This window comes from Diplotaxodon limnothrissa, linkage group LG1 (assembly GCF_057381915.1).
Source record: "Diplotaxodon limnothrissa isolate DT_005_m linkage group LG1, D_limnothrissa_male_GT1.1, whole genome shotgun sequence".
Lineage (NCBI taxonomy): Eukaryota > Metazoa > Chordata > Actinopteri > Cichliformes > Cichlidae > Diplotaxodon > Diplotaxodon limnothrissa.
The window spans coordinates 40,361,437-40,379,807 of NC_140596.1; the positions used below are offsets into that span (position 1 = coordinate 40,361,437).

The following is an 18,371-nucleotide window of genomic DNA, read 5'->3' on the forward strand; positions in this document are numbered from 1 at the left end:
CTTCAAGCTGGCAGAGGCCATGGGACAAGAAGAAAGTCACAATGAGGAGATGGACTTGGCAAGGATTCATGAGCTGTGTGTCATTTTCATGAAGGAGTGTCCGAGCGGTGTCCTGCACCTGCATGAGTTCAAGAAGATCTTTGGAGTTCCAAGCAGCTCTGTAGAGGAGTCCCTTTTCATAGAAACAATATTCAACTCGTTCGACACAAACAAGGTAAAAAGACAGAACAATTTGTCTTTCTAAAAATAAATGTACAACTTCACTGTAAATGTACCTTTTTGTTATTTTTAAACAGGATAACACACTGGATTTCCTCGAGTATGTGGCAGCACTTCACTTGATCTTACGAGGTAATCTTGAAGATCGGCTCAAGTGGTCCTTCAAGATGTATGACAGTGATGGAAACGGCAGGCTGGACAGGACGGAGGTGAAACGGCTTGTCAGGGTAAGATAAACTGTGTGATTCAAAGTTTTCTTTTCATTTTGAACAGTATGTTAAGAGTGAAGATTTGTAGAAAAGGAGGATCATCTGTGTGTAATCTGTCTTAACTGTGAGAAGTTACCTGGTTTCATAACACAGATCTTTTCAAGACAGCTTAAAGTACTACTCCTGTGCACCAGATTAGGCCCAGGGGTCATGTAATGCAGCCTCACGGGACATTAGATGAACACATAATGAGGCCATTCTGGGAGGCTGCTGTTGTAATTTACTAGAAGCTTCTAAATTTGGAGACATAAATGCTGGTCATTTATGGTAAAAGAAAACTTTAAACACTTTTTATTGTTTTCTTCTTGAAATAACAAATCTTAGTAATTCTAAGTCATTAGTTTGTTAACTGATGTTAAAACAATCTTATTTGTGAGCAAACAGACCAAGTGTGTATACAGCTAGCCTTTTTTAGTGTTTGTGTGCGTGTGTGTGTGTGTGTGTGTGTGTGTGTGTGTGTGTGTGTGTGTGTGTGTGTGTGTGTGTGTATGTGTGTGTGTCAGACCACAACACAATATGCTATCTGCACCTGGATCTTTTTTCAGCTATGCATCATATTTAGCAAATCACAAAGAAACAAAACTTTGGCAGAGTAGACCCTGTCAGAACAGAATAAACTTTCCTGTCAGCATATTGGAGGACAACACACTGTATATTTAGGAGATTAGATCTAAATTGAATGTGAGTGTGCTTGATCATCATTTCATGTGTCTCATGCAGATTCTTTACAAAATCAAACTCCACAAGACTCACATAAGCATGACTCCATCCCAAATCTGTGACCGAATCTTCCAGCTGGTTGACCAGAATAATGATGGTGAGTGTAAACCACTGCACTATGTTGTGAATATGCTGTGATTGTTCTGAATATCTTAGACATGAGACGTAACATGTCTCATGGTCTCATGTCACTGTAGTTTGTTCCTATACTGACTTCATATATGTTCTGTTTTCATTTCAATGCATCCAAAATAGTAAATCACCACAACCTAATACGAGTTTATCGTTAACTACCCACTTTTAGTTTTAAGTATTTAGATGTTCCAGTTGTCTCTTCTAAGGAGGAAGCAGGTGTAGTAAAATATGAATCTAATCATAAACTCTGAGGTGATGGAGTCTTGGAGCTTCTTCTGAGAGCCTCTTTAATCATCTCTGAGTATATCGTCATCACTGGAGCTCTGATACTTGGATTCACTGTGGCAAAAAGAGCAGAGCTTCAATCTTCATGCAGTGGACTGTGTAATATGAATGCATCATTGTGGGCCATATAAAGCAAGGATTTTTAAATGAGCTTTGTTCACTCTGTCACTGTCATAGACAGAATAAAGATCTGATTAAAAAATATGTACATTTCTTTATACTGCCATAATTTATATTAGATATTGAAATCTGAGTATTCAGCTCTAACCTGACAGGACAAACTGTAGGTGACAGACACTGAACATTAGCAACGAGAGAACATGGCTCGCTGATGGATCTGTGGTGGTGACTCAGACAGTAATAGAGTCTGACGTGGATCCACCCTTAATAAGCTTGTTTTTAGTAACTAAAATCTGTTTTTATGTCAGAACATTTTATTGTTTCAGCAGTTGTTGTGAAGTTGTTCTTCTTAACTAGAAATAATTCTGCCATCGTGCACTCTCCTTGCCCTCTTTCAGTTTTTATTCCTGAGCTGTGCACTCATTCTTATAAATTCAAATAAAATACAGATTTTACTTTTTGATTCAACTTCAGATATCATGTCTGCTTCATTTGTCATTAAATAGCAAGGAGGCAGACCGTACCTGGTCATGAAAGTGGTTGTCGGTCAATTGTCCCATTCATTTTGAGCCTTTAAACTGGGGCACTGTTTCTAGAAAAAGCTGTAATTCTTAAACATTTAATGTAAAATAAATAAATAAAATAAGACCCCTTGAATTAAAGCTGCAACTCAGTTACATTTTGATTATTTAATGTAAAATTGCCTGTAATGGTGTAACACTGCAAAAATGTGACTTTTCCCCAAACATCATAGAAGCCGTGGTATAAAGTCAACAGTGTGGATCGTGTTTTTGTGCCCAATAGGTGAGATAACCTTGTTGGAGTTCATGGAGGGAGCTCAGAAGGACGAATGGGTCATGGACCTACTGAAGCTTGATGTCAACGCCACCGGCTGGGTCATTCAGAACTGCGGCAGACTGGAATCAGCCACATGATGTATTTGGAGGCCGACAGAGTGGTGCTATCTACATACCTGAGGTTTAAAAGTTTGCCTTTGTCTCCACGTTCATCTCCCTGAGGCTGTATACTCTTGATTTGGACATTATACATGAACCTCTTCTGTTGGTAGTGTTCAATCATCAGAGTAATGTAATGAAAGATACTTACAGTCATGTGAAAAAGACATTTCTGATAGGACTCTGTAGAGTTATAGAGTCATTGTTAGCCTGCGGGTCTTCTTTTCTTTTTTTTCCCGCCCGCTCATATGTAGTGTTGCTGTGTGCTGTTCTAAAGTGCATTTAAAACACAGGAGAGCATGGTTCCTGCTTCCTATCAGAGAGCAGCACGGCTCCTCCCAAAAACCCTCAGTGTCTATATGCATTTAAAATTGAGGGTAGGGCACCAGCGCCAGAGGTGGGTTGGAATACACCGACCATCCTCTGGATGCTGTAAAATGTGCCCACCCCCAAGGCCCTATATGTATGTGTTATGTGAGAGTGTGAGTAATGTGGATGTCTAGGTTGCAGAATAAAATTGAGGCACAGGCGGGTCTTCTTTTCACAGCAATAACTTCAAGGAATTATTCACTGTGTGAATTTATCAATCTATCCATTCTCTGTTGAGGGATTTTGACCAACACTTCTTTACAATAGTGTTGATTGAGGTTTGCAAGTAAATAATTTATGCACAGCAGTTCACTCAGACTGAGGTCTGAATTTTAACTGTGCTGAGTCAAAACTTTGACACCTTCTTTTTTAGCCTTTATGTGCTGGTGTGCTTGGATCCGTGTTCTGTTGTATGACCCAGTTTTAGCCAAGCTTTAGCTCTTGGATAGATGGCCTCACATTTGACACTAGAACACTTTGGAACACAGAGTTTTCCATGACTGCAAGTGATCCAAGCCCAAATCATCACCCCTCCACCACTGTGTGCTTGACAGTTGGTATAGACTGTTTCTGCTGTGCTGTTTCTTCTTCGGTGAGGTATGTTATGGTTAAACTTGTCCACTTTAGTGTCATATATGTAAAGGACATTCTGGAAGTCTTCTAGTTTGTTCAGATGCAACTTTTCCCACCTAAGAGTGCTGCCAGAAAGTCTAAGAACATTATTAAAGAAAAGACAATAACAGATAACAATAACACTGTATTATGTCATGCAGGAGTGTGCCAAAGGAGGCAGCGTAACACTGAATGTGAGCATGACTTTTGTTTCTTTGTTGCACTTGGAATCTTTGTCACGTGTAATAATGTATCCATTTAAACTTATTACAACAACTTCTTTTGCCCTTTTACAGCAAAATAAAACATATTTTGTTCACAGCAAGTTGTATTTCTGCCATTTTATCATTTGGCAAGAGAGACTAAAAGAAACTTTCTGATGAAACCAGGCAATACGGTAAAAAACTAACCAAAACAAGGAGCTGAGAGATACTAAAACTGGTATAATTATCTGTGGATTTGTCACTTTATGTACAAATTACACTACATACTGTACATGTGGGAGGACATAGGACAGGACAGGAGATTATTTTGCACCTGGTGCCATCAAACTATCTATCTATCTATCTATCTATCTATCTATCTATCTATCTATCTATATATATATATATATATATATATATATATATATATATATATATATATATATATATATATATATATATATTTTTTTTACATCATGTTGCATTTTCTTCGTTTTTCATACTGTACTAGTTACTCACTCAGGTCAGCAGTTTGTACACATGTACACATCTACGCTGTGTACATGTGTGTGTTTGTACTCAATTTGTAACCAATGGTTAATAGCCAAAAGAGTTTTACTGATAAATGCAGAGTTAAGCAGATTAAAAAGGTTGCACACCTCTGTGGTCATTTTTAAAATAGCCAGTTGTATGTAGCATTGGATACGTTACAGCATACTGCCTACATTATATGTATGTTTATATGTAATGTAAACGTATTGTTCTTACTGTTAGTCGCAAAAAAACAAAAAATGATTATTAACAACACGCTCCCTTTAAGGGTTGCCATAGTGGATATCCTGCCAACATATCCTGTCCCTCCTCTTTTGTCATACCAAACCTCTGCATGTCCTTCTTTGCTATATCCATGAATCTTCTCTTTGGTCTTCCTTATTTCTTCTTAACTAGTTGCGCCATCCTTTGTCCAGTATGTCCACTATTACTCCTCTGCACCAAACCACCCTAACCTTACCTCTCTTGCTTTTTCTCCAAACCACGTGAATACCAAGGTTGAGCGGTTGGGGGGAGAAAGGCAAGGTGATGACAATTTGAATTTTGTTGTTTTGATTTCTTGAAATACAGAAAGAAATCTGTTGAAATACTTAGAGAAAGCAAAGAGTCATTTTAGTTTTTATCGTTTAAAAAAGGAGAAAAAAAGAAATATCAGATTGAAAGTGGTGCTTGATAAAACTATTGTGGTGACACACTGTTTGCCAACAAAATTAGGGTTCAGCAAAGGGCCGTTTAAACGAAAGCGGAAATGGTATGACGATTATTCTCTTGGTCGCTGGTTTCTCTTTGATAAGGATTGGAGAGTACAGCATGCCTATTCCAGTGTTTAAATTTAAATGTTTAGCTAATGGAAGACTTAACTCCTTTATTGTGGACAAATACATTATTTTTATATGCAATGTGTAACTCGTTAATAATTATACACAGATGGGTACCCTCCGGACTCCCGCAAAGATAACAGAAATGCGCATGCGCATTGTCATCCCAATTGTCTATTGACAAACGTGAGCAATCTGTCCCGTTTCACTTTAGTCGTCAAGAAGAATAAAAATGTAATATTGCAGGATTTGTTTAACGTGGCGATCTTTGAAGTGGATTCTTCATGACTTTGTGAACCCGGTGAGCTGTTGAAAGTAATGTTTTACCGGGTATAAGACGCATGACATAGCGAATTTCTCGTGCGGCCAAGATGAAATTCAGAGCTAACTATGTTAGCATGTAGCTGCATAGCTGACAAGATTAAGTTAGCTGGTTGGATTAGCGTTAGCTATAACTGGTCATTTAAAAAAAAAAAAACCCGACCGACCTGCACGGGGCAGCCCCTAAAGACCTGCTGCTGAACGAAGTGCGAAGCGTTATGAGGTCGGATGACTTGTGGTACGGGACGGTCAGTTGTAAGAATTGCTGATCCCGGTTGCTAACTCAAGCTCGGCTAATGTCGAGCAAACGTTAGAGACGCTACATTTCTTATTTTCCTCCTGTAACATGGCGATTCTATTATGAATTTAGTGTGTGTATAATTACCATATAAACGCGAGCTTGTGTTTCAACAATGTTTGCCTGCAGTAGCTTAAACCGTGCTCCTAATTTCCATTAGGCACACTAGGAGGATTTAAGGATAAAATACCACACATTCCCAGTCTGACCGGGAATGATTCTGCGTTATAGACTTCATGCAGACTTCAGTTGTTCTTCTTGCTTGTGGCTCATTGTTGCTTGAAACTTGTGTTTGTAGGTATAATTCGCAGAAACCTAAAAAAGTCCTGAAATTCATGAAAAGCTACACTGTGGCATGAATCGGAAAACCAGTTTGACCTGATATTTCCACCTTGCGTCACGTGGGTTGGACGGTTCAGCGAGCTGAATGAATTTGGCTGATCATGCACCCTGTTGGTGCCCTATGTGAAGCACAGGGCCTCGAGTCGTGGTCAGTTTAAGCCTACATTTAGTCTTGCAGTGGTTTGAGTGGAAGATCAACACCTGTCGGTCTGGGTTTAAGGAAGGACATGCCTTTTGTTGCTCCAAATCAGCTGATGGCCTTTTGGAAAGTTAGAAAGTCTTTACAGTTATATTTAAATCTATCCTTGGTCACCATCCAAACAGCCCCTTGTCTGACTTGGCATAGCTTTATCCTGTTAGCTCAGGTGACCTGAAAACCTTCCTGCACTCCTCAGTCAATCTGATATTCTAGAGTGCTAGTAAATATTTTAAGAGCGGACATTGCGAGCACAGTCTTGTGTTGCCTGTAATGCTGTGACCGCTGACCTTCTAATTCATTTACATTATTATAGGCTTTTGTTGTCAATTATAAACATTTTTTTAGAGAACTTTAGGCTCAGATTAAATGGCGTTTCTGACATAAAGCCCGTTTCATAAGGGCAACCATCTCCACACCCTAGGCAGCAGCTGACTCACTTGCATCACCACAAGGCTTTAATAGTTCTTCTACAGGTTTACTTAGTGAAATCTTATGACTTGTACTTCTTCCACGTAGTCCTTCCTGAACAAAGGCTGACTTTGAGTCACCCTGGCTCATCCTGAACTAAACAAAAGTGAGTCTGAAGAGGCAAAAGTGCACCACTGTAAGAGAGGTGACGAGTGAATGCAAAGAAATGGTTTTATCCTCATTAGACTGTTTTGTTTTGAGAGTTGTTGGATGCCAAAATCCTTGCTGATATGAAAGAAATGAGATAATTAGCCCAGCATATTGCTTTGGATGATTCACAGTTCCATCTAAGCATTATTTAGCTTCTGCTGAGCCTTAATGCAGGCCCTCATTTTATCCTATCTGAAACAAGATATACTGCTCCTTCCCGTTCACCCCTTCTTCTTCTACTCTTTGTAAACAGAAGTTTGAACAGCAGGTGGGTGGGGCTTTTAGGCTCACCATCAGAGCGGTGTGCCCGAGGTGACCATGGTACAAATATCTGTTCATTGCCGTTATACAGAACCAAGATAAAAAACCAAAACAAAACTGCCTCTTGGGAGTATTTGTACTTACACTGAGCAAATTGTTGAATATGAATATTCACCATAGCAGTGAAAAAAGATGGGATGGGATGTAGAGGTGTGTGCCGTAAGATGTGATGAATAATACATGCAGATTTTCTTCTTGTAACACACTGAAGAGAACTGAAAGAGGACACATTGTTACTCTGTGAATATTTACTTTTTGTGTTGATGTTTCAGGTCCAAGAGTAACCATGCTTAAATGGTTTTCTGGTGAAGAGGGAGAGCCCGGCTCTGGAGTAAGTACACATGTGCTCGTTTCCCATTCCTCGAAGGCTCAGTAATCACTGATTATCACCGATAACAAACTATATTCTGAAAGATTACACAAGCATTAAGCCCTTAAAGTGCTAGACTTTGGCACACTGGAACACTGGACTGTTTCCAGATTTTGCCTCCATCACCTTTTCAAAACCACAGCTGCTACAAATGCTACAGAGTAACCTTTCTATGTACCTGACAGCATTTTTCACACTGTGATGAATCATTTCATGTCATTTCACGTGGTGTCATTATTATATAAAAGGCATTAAATTAGCTGAAAGGAAACCTGGTGTAAGCTATGCAGTGGGACTGCTGGCTTTGACTTGGCTGCCTGTGAGGGCGCGGAGTCACTGTTAAAGCTTAAAGCTCCTCACATCTGGATCCTCTTTGCTTTATAGCTCATATGTTGACATTCGGATTAGTTCTGACTAACTGATGTAATCAGTGTCAATTTGCAAATCATATTGTACATTTTCTGCACTCTATTATAATATTACAGTACTATTACTGCATTATCATTCTAATACTTCTCACTCATATATATGGACATTATGGACAATGCCAGACATCCTCTGCACACGGCCATAAACAACCAGAAGAGTCTGTTCAGTGACAGGTTGCTTCTCCCAAAGACAAGAACTAACAGACTTAAAAACTCCTTTGTCCCACACGCCATCAGACTGTTTAACTCCTCCCTGGAGGGGAGAGGGAGGGGAAACAGGAGGACAAAGGAGGGGGGAACAACTAAGCTGTAGTGCCTCTTCACCTCACTGTGCAATACCTTTTGTGCAATACTTTTGTAAATAGTCAACAGTGCAATAGACTCAATACTTGAAATGTGCAATTCACTTGTATTTTTATTTTTATTCCTATTTATTCTATTTATCCCCTTCGTATATTTTATTTATATTGTCTCTGTATTTATATATATATATATATGTGTGTGTGTGTGTGTGTGTGTGTGTGTATGTATTATATATATATATATATATATAATATTCTGTAACTCTGTAACTTCTGTCGGTGCTGTGCTTTTTTGGAAATCGAATTTCCCAGAGGAACCCACCCGAGGGATTAATAAAGTTCTATCTAATCTAATCTAATCTAATATGTTCAGTCTCTGCATACTCTACACAGTTTCTAAACAAAGCAGCATTTTGTGTTGCAAATAAACATGAGGGCACTCACTGCAACATTATCAGTGTTCCTTTCACTGACTCACCACCTCGTCCGTCTCTTCTCAGGGCTCGGGCTCTCCACCCAGCCATGCTGGTGGCGGAGAGATTCCTGTGGAAGAAATGGCAGAGAGGCTGACCCAGACTGAGCAGCTTGTCACTCAGCTGAAGGAGATGATTCGTGAAAAAGATGCAGCTCTTTGCTCCAAAGATGACCAGCTGAAGGTGGGGACAATTTCTTCTACAATATTAGTCCAATAAAGAGCTGTGCATCTGGTAGGACAGTGTTGTCCAGTTGTGCCAAACTGGGATCGTATTTCTCTGATTAAACCATGAAAAACATGTGCTAGCTTTTGTTATCATACAGTCAGGTCCATTAGTATTTTGATAATTATATATTTCTTGAAATTTTGCCTAACATCATCAGAGTGGAATTTAAATTAAACCATCAATATATGATTGGAGTGCAAACTTTCAGCTTTATTCAAGGGTTTAACAAAAGTATTGCATTACTGTAGCAGTTATAGCTATTTAGTTATTTTTATACACATACATACATCCTCCATTTCACAGGTTTAAAAGTAATTGGACAATCTTATAAAATTTTTAATGCAAGGATTGCTTTTAATAGTTGGATTCACTCTGCCCAAGACCGAGTTACTGGGTTCCCAACCTGTTAGGCAGGCCTCAGCCTGTGGTGCCTGGATGAATATAGCCTAACCCCCTTGAACTTGTGCGTGAGGTTTAGCAATACCAGCTAGATATAGTTGGGGTCTCCCCAGCACATGGCTTGGAAACAGTCTTTCGGACGAGAGAGTCATTTCCTTACGTATTCAGGTCAGAGAACGGATCCTGACTGTCCTTTATGCTTATGCACCGAATTACACTGTTAGACAGTTGGGTGAAGAGAGGAGCTGAACTGTCGCCTGTTCACCACCTGGGGGTGATTTGGCAGAAGGTGCTGAAAAGGCTAGACACACCCAAACACATAGTGAGGGTGTACTGGGAGTAGAGCAGGGCGATATGACCAAAAATATTTATCACGATATACATTTGAAAACGATATAACTGACGATATAATTGACACTAGACAAAATACTTTATGACTCCACAACTTTATTAGTGCAAAAAAAAAAACATCAGTGTATTTTCACTTAAACAAGCAGCTGTTTTTTTTTATGTCCATTAAAGTTATATAAAAATGTAACAGTGCAAATTCCTCGCTGACAGTTTAACCAAAAGGCATTTCCAGTGGAAACTGGCCGACATATCCTCAGCATAACCATGTATAATATCCACAAAACTTAAAAAGAGGTTATACACACACAATACGGTAATATCATGTTGAGGTGCAGTACGTCTACGCCTACGATAGCATAATGCTCCAACAATCCATCGAGCGCTGCGGCTTCGTAGCTCAGCAAAGTCGCACTAAAACATTTGACAGATTTTCGAGCGCCGTGTACATAAAACCGTTTCGAGGTCAGTAAACACAACCAGAGTTCATACATAAGGCACACGGGATTATAAGGGGCTCTGTCGACTTTCAGAAAAATCAAAGGATGATTTTAAGTGTGCCGTATTTTCCAAACAACACGGTAATAACGACGGCCCGCTAGCATGCGCTACCAAAAATAGTGCTTTGTTGTGTATCTGACGGACGAAAGCTAAACCAGTTCCACTTTCACCCTTCTCATTCTCCGTCGCCGCCATGCTCTTTCCGCCATGTGTAAACAAAGGCATGTGCGTTTTACCCATATTCTATCGCGGTATTTCATTTTCTTATCGTTGCCCAACGTTATACCGGTATTACCGTGAACGGTATGATATGGCCCAGCCCTAGCTGGGAGCATGTTGCAGTGGCCTGGGTCCACATGAAGTTTAATTCCCACCTCCAGCAGAACTTTGACATCATTCTGAAGAAGGCTGGGCAGACAGGTGCCTGCTCAAATCTGCTGCTGCAAGGTAAGTGTGAAGCGTAGAGCTGCTATTCCTCTATTTTGAGAGGTGGTTTGGGCATCTGACCTGATGCTTTCTGGGTGAGGTGTTTTGTACATGTTCTACTTGGAGGAGGCCCTCAGGTCAACCCCGTACACAGTGGAGAGATTCTCAGCCGGCCTGAAAAAGTCTGTGTTCCTCTGGATAGGCTAGTGGACATGTCTGGGCTTTGATGGATTGGCTGAATGTACCAGTTTATCGATTTAGTTTTTGCTTTCTCTTATTGAATCTTTACAATACAAGTTCAACCTTAGTGCTCAGTTCACTCAATTTCATATCTTTTATCTACTTACTTTCTCGTGGAATGATGAGGGAACAGATGTCTGTAAATCCTAAACTGTTGATACAAGACTTTGGTTAAACACCTCGAGTTGAAGCTGAAAATCTTGAGTTTCATCTTGGTTGTTTGATTAAAAATCCCCTGTGCACACAGAGGCAAATTTGCCATTGTCCAAACACTCAACTGTAACTGTATTAGAATCAGATTAGAAGCAAATTCTGAATGAATGTTTGCAAATTCCACCTCTAAAGGTACAATTGTTAGTTTTAAATAGAGACTGACACGTGCTATTTATAAATGGTGGCCTCAGCTGGGCTGTCAGTGTGTTCTTGAGTAGCGTGCAGATATAGCTAAAAATGTAAACATTGTTCAGTTTTTGATAGAAAATCAAGCAAAAAAAGGGGATGTGGGTACACAGATGGATACATTTTTCAAAGATTAAGTCTATGAGTAAGTTTTTCCAGTGTGCAGGACTCTGCATGGTGTTCCTTGATTTATAAGGACTGTGCTTAAATTATTCAATCCTATGAGTCATCACATAGATTGGGAAATGGAATATTGAGGCAGGCACAATTGGTCAAAACTGTTTTTAAAGCTGCTCTCTGACTTGGATCTTTCAGTGAGAAACATCAACTGTGTTAAATATTAAACAGTCAAGCCTTTCAATCCACAGTAAAGACAGGAATGTGTTTGATTTAGCAACCGCGCTACAGGAGAGTGCAAGCATTTCCTGCATTGTAAACCTTTGCTGTGCTTCCACACACACACACACACACACACACACACACACACACACACACACACATCTAAAGCTGCCAAAGTTCACTTTTTATTAACGTGTCCTAAAATATTACAGTTAAACCATCTGGTCTGATGACGTAACGAAGCACTAAACTGGAGTTAAAGTTCTTCTTTGTGTTTTCAGGCTGAGAAGGAGGCCTGTGAAGCCAAACTGTCCAAACTGCGTCTGCAGAACAAGGCCAAGGTGACGTCTCTGACGGCACAGCTCGAGGAGCTGAAGAAGCAGCAGGGGCCGAGCACACCAACACACGGCAAAAAGGTGGAGATGTGCACACACATCCAGAACTGAAGGGTTAAACGTAGAAATGAATAAATACTAAACGTTTTCCAGCGATTCAGTGCACCATTGGCTTTATAAGCTCAGACACAGTCATGAATCATGTTTCTGCTCTGTTTCCATTGGGGTTGTTAAAGTGCTTTCTTCATGTTTAGGGTTCATCAGAAGGAGGAGAGCAAGCCAGTCGAGGCAAGATTGTCCTGCTGAAGAAGAAGGTTGATGAACTAGAACAGCAGCTTGGACAAAGAGATGTGGAACTGGAAACCAAAGTAAAGCATACTTTGATTCTGATGCCTACCAGATAAAGGGAAATGAGATATTTCCCACTGATGTTACTTGGAGTATTGTTGGAACACACATATGTGCTAGTCTTGGCCTAACTAGCCTTACCCTGTGTCCCCACCACGTCCACTTAATTATTTGAAGTTATTTTTTTATAATTACATTTATCTTTCTTAATTTGAATTATAATCACAACAGAAGAACAGCAACGGCAGCTAATTTCAGCAGAGAACAAAGAAATGGCCGCAGGAAACGCAGCTCGTATCGACAGAGATGAATCCAGTACATTTATGGAAAAATGAATCCAGTTTACTCTACTTTTCCTGGCTCCATATTTTTTTCTTCATTTCTTCTTGTAGTTACAGAATAATCATCCTCTCCATGAATATGCGCACCCACAATGGTGCCACTGAGCAAACGGATGTATTCATTTCTTTTTCTGTTGTGACATATCCTGAGGTGTACGTAGGGCTGTGCGATATGACCAAAGTCTCATATCCCGATATAAGAATTCTATCGTCCGATAACGATATAAATCACAAAAATGTAACATTTTCTGTCAATTCTGTGAATCTCGTCTTGTGTGAAGTGTTTCCAGCTGCGCGTCATGTAGCTGGAGTCGAGTGTTTTAACCAATGCATGAAACGATACATTTTTAGATATAAGTTGTAACGGCCGCCGTTTTCTTTGTGAGTATTTATTACACGGCGTGCTGCGGGGAAAAGCCCGTTCTAATGTTTGAGTCTAAGGTTTATTTTTTAGCACCTGGCGGCTCTTTGTTTACTTCTCATCCGTAAATAATCTGCTCTTTCACGTGACTCAGTTTAAGTCTCAACAGGATCTTGAGCTTTATTCTGAAAGGTTTATGTGGAACATAAACAAGCGGACACGCGGTGGTTTTACCGTCGTTGTTGCTAACGACAACGCATAAAAACAAACGCTTGTCCGTCCGTAGTGTGGTGATATTAAATATAAGAGAAAGAGAGAACTTTACTACAGTGACCATCAGAACCATGAAGAAATATTACCGTAAACAGTTTATTTTGCGACACCACGAAACAAACGATAGCGTAAAATCAAACGACAGACGTTTTTATATCGTCATCCAATATATATCGTTATATCGAACAGCCCTAGGTGTACGCTTACACTTTGAAATCTAATTTTTCTGACCAATACTTTGTGTAGATGAAGGAGTTGGAGTCTCAGCGGCAGCGTGGTGAAGAAATGGACGCTATGCTGACAGAGAAGGACAAGAAACTGGCAGAAAAAGAGGCCTACATTGTCCACCTGCAAACAGCGCTGGCTGGAGATCAGCCCATCACACCTGCACCACCACAGAAGGTCATAAATGCTTTGAGCATGTAGAATCATCTCACTGCTTTTTTCTAAATATTGCACGTGTTAATAATAGGCAGACAAAGTTAGAAAAGTAGAAGAAAATGGATTACAGCTGAGTCACAACAGGCGATGTCTTGCATTTTCTCAGAGATGTGGTCACTGTCACTCATGTGTTCTGTCCCCCCAGGCTGAGGACGGCGGGGCGATGCAGGAGCTGCAGTTGCTGGTACAGAGCTTGACTAAGAAAGTGGGGGAAGCAGAGGAGCGCTACAGTTTGCTGCAGGAGCAGACAGACAGCCTCAAAGACCTGCTGGCTACAGAGAAGGAGCAGTACAGCCAAAAGGAGAGCATGTACAAGCAGAATGTAGGTTTTCAAAGAGGACAATACAGCTTCTTTTGTAGAATTTAGCTGTCTCGGGTTCACAATGAGTCGTGTGCTTGTTTATAGATCCAGACATTCAAAGACATCATCATTCAGAAGGACAGCCAGCTGATGGAGATCAACCAGATGCATGAACAGGAGCTCTTCAAGCTAGCAGCCAAGTCAGATGCCAGTGCAGACTTGGAGCAGGTAACACAGACAGTCAGGAGTTCATGCAACTAAAAGAAGTTGGAATTTTTGTGTTGTTTGTGAATCTGTGCTTTCCTTTTCAGCTTCTGAAGGCTCTAAAACAGAAGCTTCATGAGAAAGAGGAAGTGCTGCTGGGTAAAACTCAGGTCATTGATGTTCTCCAGGGAGAGGTGGACGGGAGAGATCAGCAGATAAAGGTTAGCAGACTCGCCGCTCCTGTTTGCGTCTCAATAAAGACGTTGGTGTTTTTCCTTGTTTTCTGTCAAAAAGATCAATTTCCATATTTAATAAATGTCTTTGAGCTTAAACGCAGCTTCAGACTGTTGTAAACACTCGTTTTCAGACCAGAGAAGAAATATCCCTAATGTTGCTTACATGTAGCGAGCTCAGGGGGAGGGGCTAAAACAGCTTGTTTCAGACAGACACTTTTCATTCAGCCTATAGAACATTCTCTATTGTTGTTTCGTAGACATTCTTCAACCTCTCTTGAAATAATGACACCTTGAAACTTATGTGGAACAAATACTTTGTCCACGCAGGAACTCTCAGAGCGGCTGCAGAGGCTACAAGTTGAGCGAGAGAGCCTTGAATCCAAAATGGAGGCAGAGAAGCATGTGATGCGAGCACAACTCCGTGACCTGATGGAGAAGCAGCAGGCAGAGGTGCAGCGAATGACCGAGCAGCATCAAGCACAGCTGGATCAAACCCAACAGGATCTCATGAGGCAGCTGGAGGACCTGAGGAGAGCCCAGGCAGCAGCACCACCTGCCAGTCAGGAGGCATCAGGAAGTGGAAATGTGCTCACAGATTCAGCTTCCATCCAGAGGATAGCTGAGCTGGAAGGTTGGTTCTTCATTTTGATGATTTATCTGAACTCCTTCAGAGGTCAGTTTGTGTCGTTTTCCCATGTACATCCTGGGAATTTTTAGTTTGTTCACAAAATGCAGCAGAACATGAGGACATTTTCAAATTCTTTCAGTGCTTCAAACCTTTTCTTTTGTTATTTTTGCAGCACAAGCAAAGCAGAAAACAGATGAAGCCAGCAGATCAGAGGCCAAGTTCCTAAAAATGAAAGCTTGGTCTAAAAGTCGAATCAGACAGCTGGAGGAGGAACTGAAGAGAAGCCAGGTGAGGGTTTCAAGTTGTCCAAGTCGGATGAACAAAGCATTTTGTGCTTTTGTGCTGTGCTTATGGCAAAGATCCCAAATTCACTGCCAGTGCAGTAAAAGGGGAAAAAAAACCCCAGTGGAAGACCGTCATGGCGTGACCTTCACAGAACAAGAAAAGTGAGGTCAGGCTGTATTGAATAAAGATGTCCAGATATCAGGTTTCAGGCTTGTACAACTCTGTTTTGGTCAAACATACATGAAACATAAAGACATAAGGGCTGTTCAAAACGTTTGCACAGCACTGCTGAAGAAAATAACTCCTGCAGTCAAGAGAAGCCACTAATTGTTGAGCTATGAATGATAAAACCAGCAGTTATTCAAGTATAAATGTTACAATTGTATGCAATCTTTATCAATAAAACATAGAAATGTAGATGTTTATGGTGTACTATACTACAGCGCTCCCTCGTTTAGCGCGGGAGTTACGTTCTAAAAATAACCCGCGACAGGTAAAATACGCAAAGTAGCCAACTTTATGTTTTTTACAATTATTATAGCTGTTTTAAACCCCTCACTACACACTTTATACGCTTTTCTCAGACAGGCATGAACATTTTCACACTTTTCTCTCTTGTTTAAACACAAACTTCAAACCTTCATAGAAAAATAAGTCCAGTGTTATAGAACGAAACCAACAGCAGCTGCCTTTGACGGTCCAAAGCGTTTCGTCGAGATTGTTTTTGTTGGGGAGAAAACTTACAAACAAAAAGTCCAGCACTTCAGAGCCACACTGCTGGCGATCAGAGATTTATGTAGATTTGACAAACTGAATGCGTTCTGTAAAGTACAGGAGACACAGCACGGAGGAGAGTGATTGACAGTGGTCTACAGCCAATCAGGACGCAGAACATAAAGCGCTGTAAAAAAGAAATAAATAAATAAATTAAAAACCATGGAAAATTGCACAAAAAAATCCGGGAAACAGCGAGGCCGCGACAGGAGAACCAGCGAGGGACCACTGTTTGTAGATTTAGAGTTCATTTCACAGTGTTAAATCATGTAACACTGTGTCTTACAGGATATGACACTGTTCTGAGTTGTAGGGAGAGAGATCGCTTTCTCTTTGGCGTTGTTAAAACGATACCTGTTTTTAGATTTGACCTCGTTACTGCTCGCGCTGCTCGTCATGACCATAAAGCTGATGCAGCATCCGTCACGTTATCCGTTTTCCTTTTATATCAGCCGATCGTCTGCAGGACGCCGTTTTCAGTTTGTTATCCAGAGTGAAAATCGAAAACGCGTCAAAATGCTGAAAGTCCTTTGGTAAGCAAAGCTGCCAAGTAAACAGACACGTTTGACTCTATTTAGGCTGGAGTTGCTCCCCCAGACCTGACTGCCCTGCGGAGTCGCATCACTGCACTCGAGGAGGAGAGAGAAGAAAACCTCTGGAAGGTGGAGCAATACGAGGAGGTTAAAGCAAAAAACGGTAATAAAATTAAACTTTCTGGAAAATGCTTTAGGGAAATCCTCAGTTCAAAAATGAACATTATTTTTGTTCGATGTTATCGTTAGAAATGCTGGAGGCAAAGTTGGTGGTGTATGAGGAGCAACAGAGGACACTACAGGCAGACTTGGAGCAGTTCACCAAGAGGGCTGCCTCTCAGGTCCAGCACCCAAACGCTTTCTTAAACCTGCTGCTTTTGTTTTACATTTAATACTCACGGATGGTCTCTTATCCCTTTTTGCACCTGCTGAACGTAGGCAAGTGAATCAGGCAGCGCTGATGACACTCAGAGCCAGGTGCTGGAGTGGCAGGAGATGGTAGCTGAGGTGGTCAGTGCCAGAGACCGGGCCAGGGAGGAGAAGGCTGCCTTGTCCCTCCGTATCAGCCACATGGAGGAGGAAAGAGAGGGTAAGACTTTTACTGGAGGATGAGTCAAACTCATTTAGATCAAACTAGCTAATGATGGTGGGATCAGTTATAGCTAGGAGGTAGAAGCAGGGTGAACATCAGAGTCACAGTTAATCTGCTCATAAATCCTCAGCCAGTGTGAAATAACGACACACGTCTGCTGACATTCATATATGTGAGGAACCTAAAAACAAAACTTTTTCATAAATGCAAGAAAAGACTCGCAGTACTTAATACGACAGTAGTAAAATCTGTTCTTTAATACTTTAAAGTTGTTCTGTATTTCTGTTCCTCAAAATTCGACTTTAATTATTTAGTCATTCTTAAACCCGTTAGTATATCAGAGTACACATCCTCTGTTAGCATCTAAAAAGGAACTTAGTGTTACTATAAAACACAAACTCTGATGTCTACATTTTTGGCATTTTGTTTGTTAACACAAATGTGGATCACGGGGTTCTGTCAGAGTCAAGTTACCTTAGTGGTAGCTGTGGTTTTGGGGAAACTTTAGTTCAGTTCAGATGCAGCGACCCACAGTCTCCATTTCCACTTGGGTCGAAAGTGCAGACTTAGAACCATACACCAGTTTTTAAATTGTGGTGATAGGGCACGTAAAACCAGAGTTAAGATAAAAAATACAGTGGTGTTTACTGTGGGAAAGAACGGTAAAAATGTCATTTTCTAAGGAGAGCGCTAGCAAACACTCTCTGCTTGCGAGCAAAATTAAAAAAAAAAAAAAAGTAAAAACACCCCTTTTCTATTGGTGTTAAAGTGTACCATGTTGACCAATCAAAAAAACTTATATGGCAACATGTGGCACTTGGTTGTTTAGGAAGAGGGGGAAGTTTTAGGAGAGAGAGCGAGTTTTCACATGTGAGAGATTTGTGATGTTTAGCGTGTTCGGAGGCTATA

General features: G+C 40.7%; 2 protein-coding genes across 5 annotated transcripts in view; both read left to right on the forward strand.

The window, feature by feature from the left end:
• Positions 1–19: 19 nt before the first annotated feature.
• On the forward strand, positions 20–2,683 carry guca1g (guanylate cyclase activator 1g). The gene is made up of 4 exons (XM_085351767.1): positions 20–214; positions 297–446; positions 1,209–1,305; positions 2,553–2,683. The coding sequence occupies exons 1-4, from the start codon at positions 20–22 to the stop codon at positions 2,681–2,683; spliced, it is 573 nt and encodes a 190-aa protein (XP_085207893.1).
• A 2,759-nt stretch (positions 2,684–5,442) lies between these two features.
• LOC146640203 (uncharacterized) overlaps positions 5,443–18,371 on the forward strand; it is a 39,026-nt gene continuing 26,097 nt past the window's right edge. For 3 of the 4 annotated variants that reach the window (XM_085350368.1, XM_085350370.1, XM_085350375.1), the window contains exons 1-14: positions 5,443–5,559; positions 7,630–7,688; positions 8,958–9,113; positions 12,092–12,226; positions 12,400–12,513; positions 13,715–13,870; positions 14,055–14,231; positions 14,316–14,438; positions 14,522–14,635; positions 14,978–15,281; positions 15,451–15,566; positions 16,916–17,033; positions 17,120–17,211; positions 17,309–17,459. In XM_085350368.1, coding sequence (XP_085206494.1) covers positions 7,644–7,688; positions 8,958–9,113; positions 12,092–12,226; positions 12,400–12,513; positions 13,715–13,870; positions 14,055–14,231; positions 14,316–14,438; positions 14,522–14,635; positions 14,978–15,281; positions 15,451–15,566; positions 16,916–17,033; positions 17,120–17,211; positions 17,309–17,459 — 1,801 coding nt within the window. In that variant the 5' untranslated portion in view covers positions 5,443–5,559; positions 7,630–7,643. The remainder of the gene's footprint in view (positions 5,560–7,629; positions 7,689–8,957; positions 9,114–12,091; positions 12,227–12,399; positions 12,514–13,714; positions 13,871–14,054; positions 14,232–14,315; positions 14,439–14,521; positions 14,636–14,977; positions 15,282–15,450; positions 15,567–16,915; positions 17,034–17,119; positions 17,212–17,308; positions 17,460–18,371) is intronic. The other variant, XM_085350377.1, reaches the window with a different exon arrangement.

Coding starts and splice junctions, on each gene's coding strand:
- guca1g (XM_085351767.1), top strand. CDS start 20: ATGGGACAAGAAGAAAGTCACAATGAGGAGATGGACTTGGCAAGGATT. Junction 215..296: donor ACTCGTTCGACACAAACAAG/GTAAAAAGACAG, acceptor ATTTTTAAACAG/GATAACACACTGGATTTCCT. Junction 447..1,208: donor AGGTGAAACGGCTTGTCAGG/GTAAGATAAACT, acceptor TGTCTCATGCAG/ATTCTTTACAAAATCAAACT.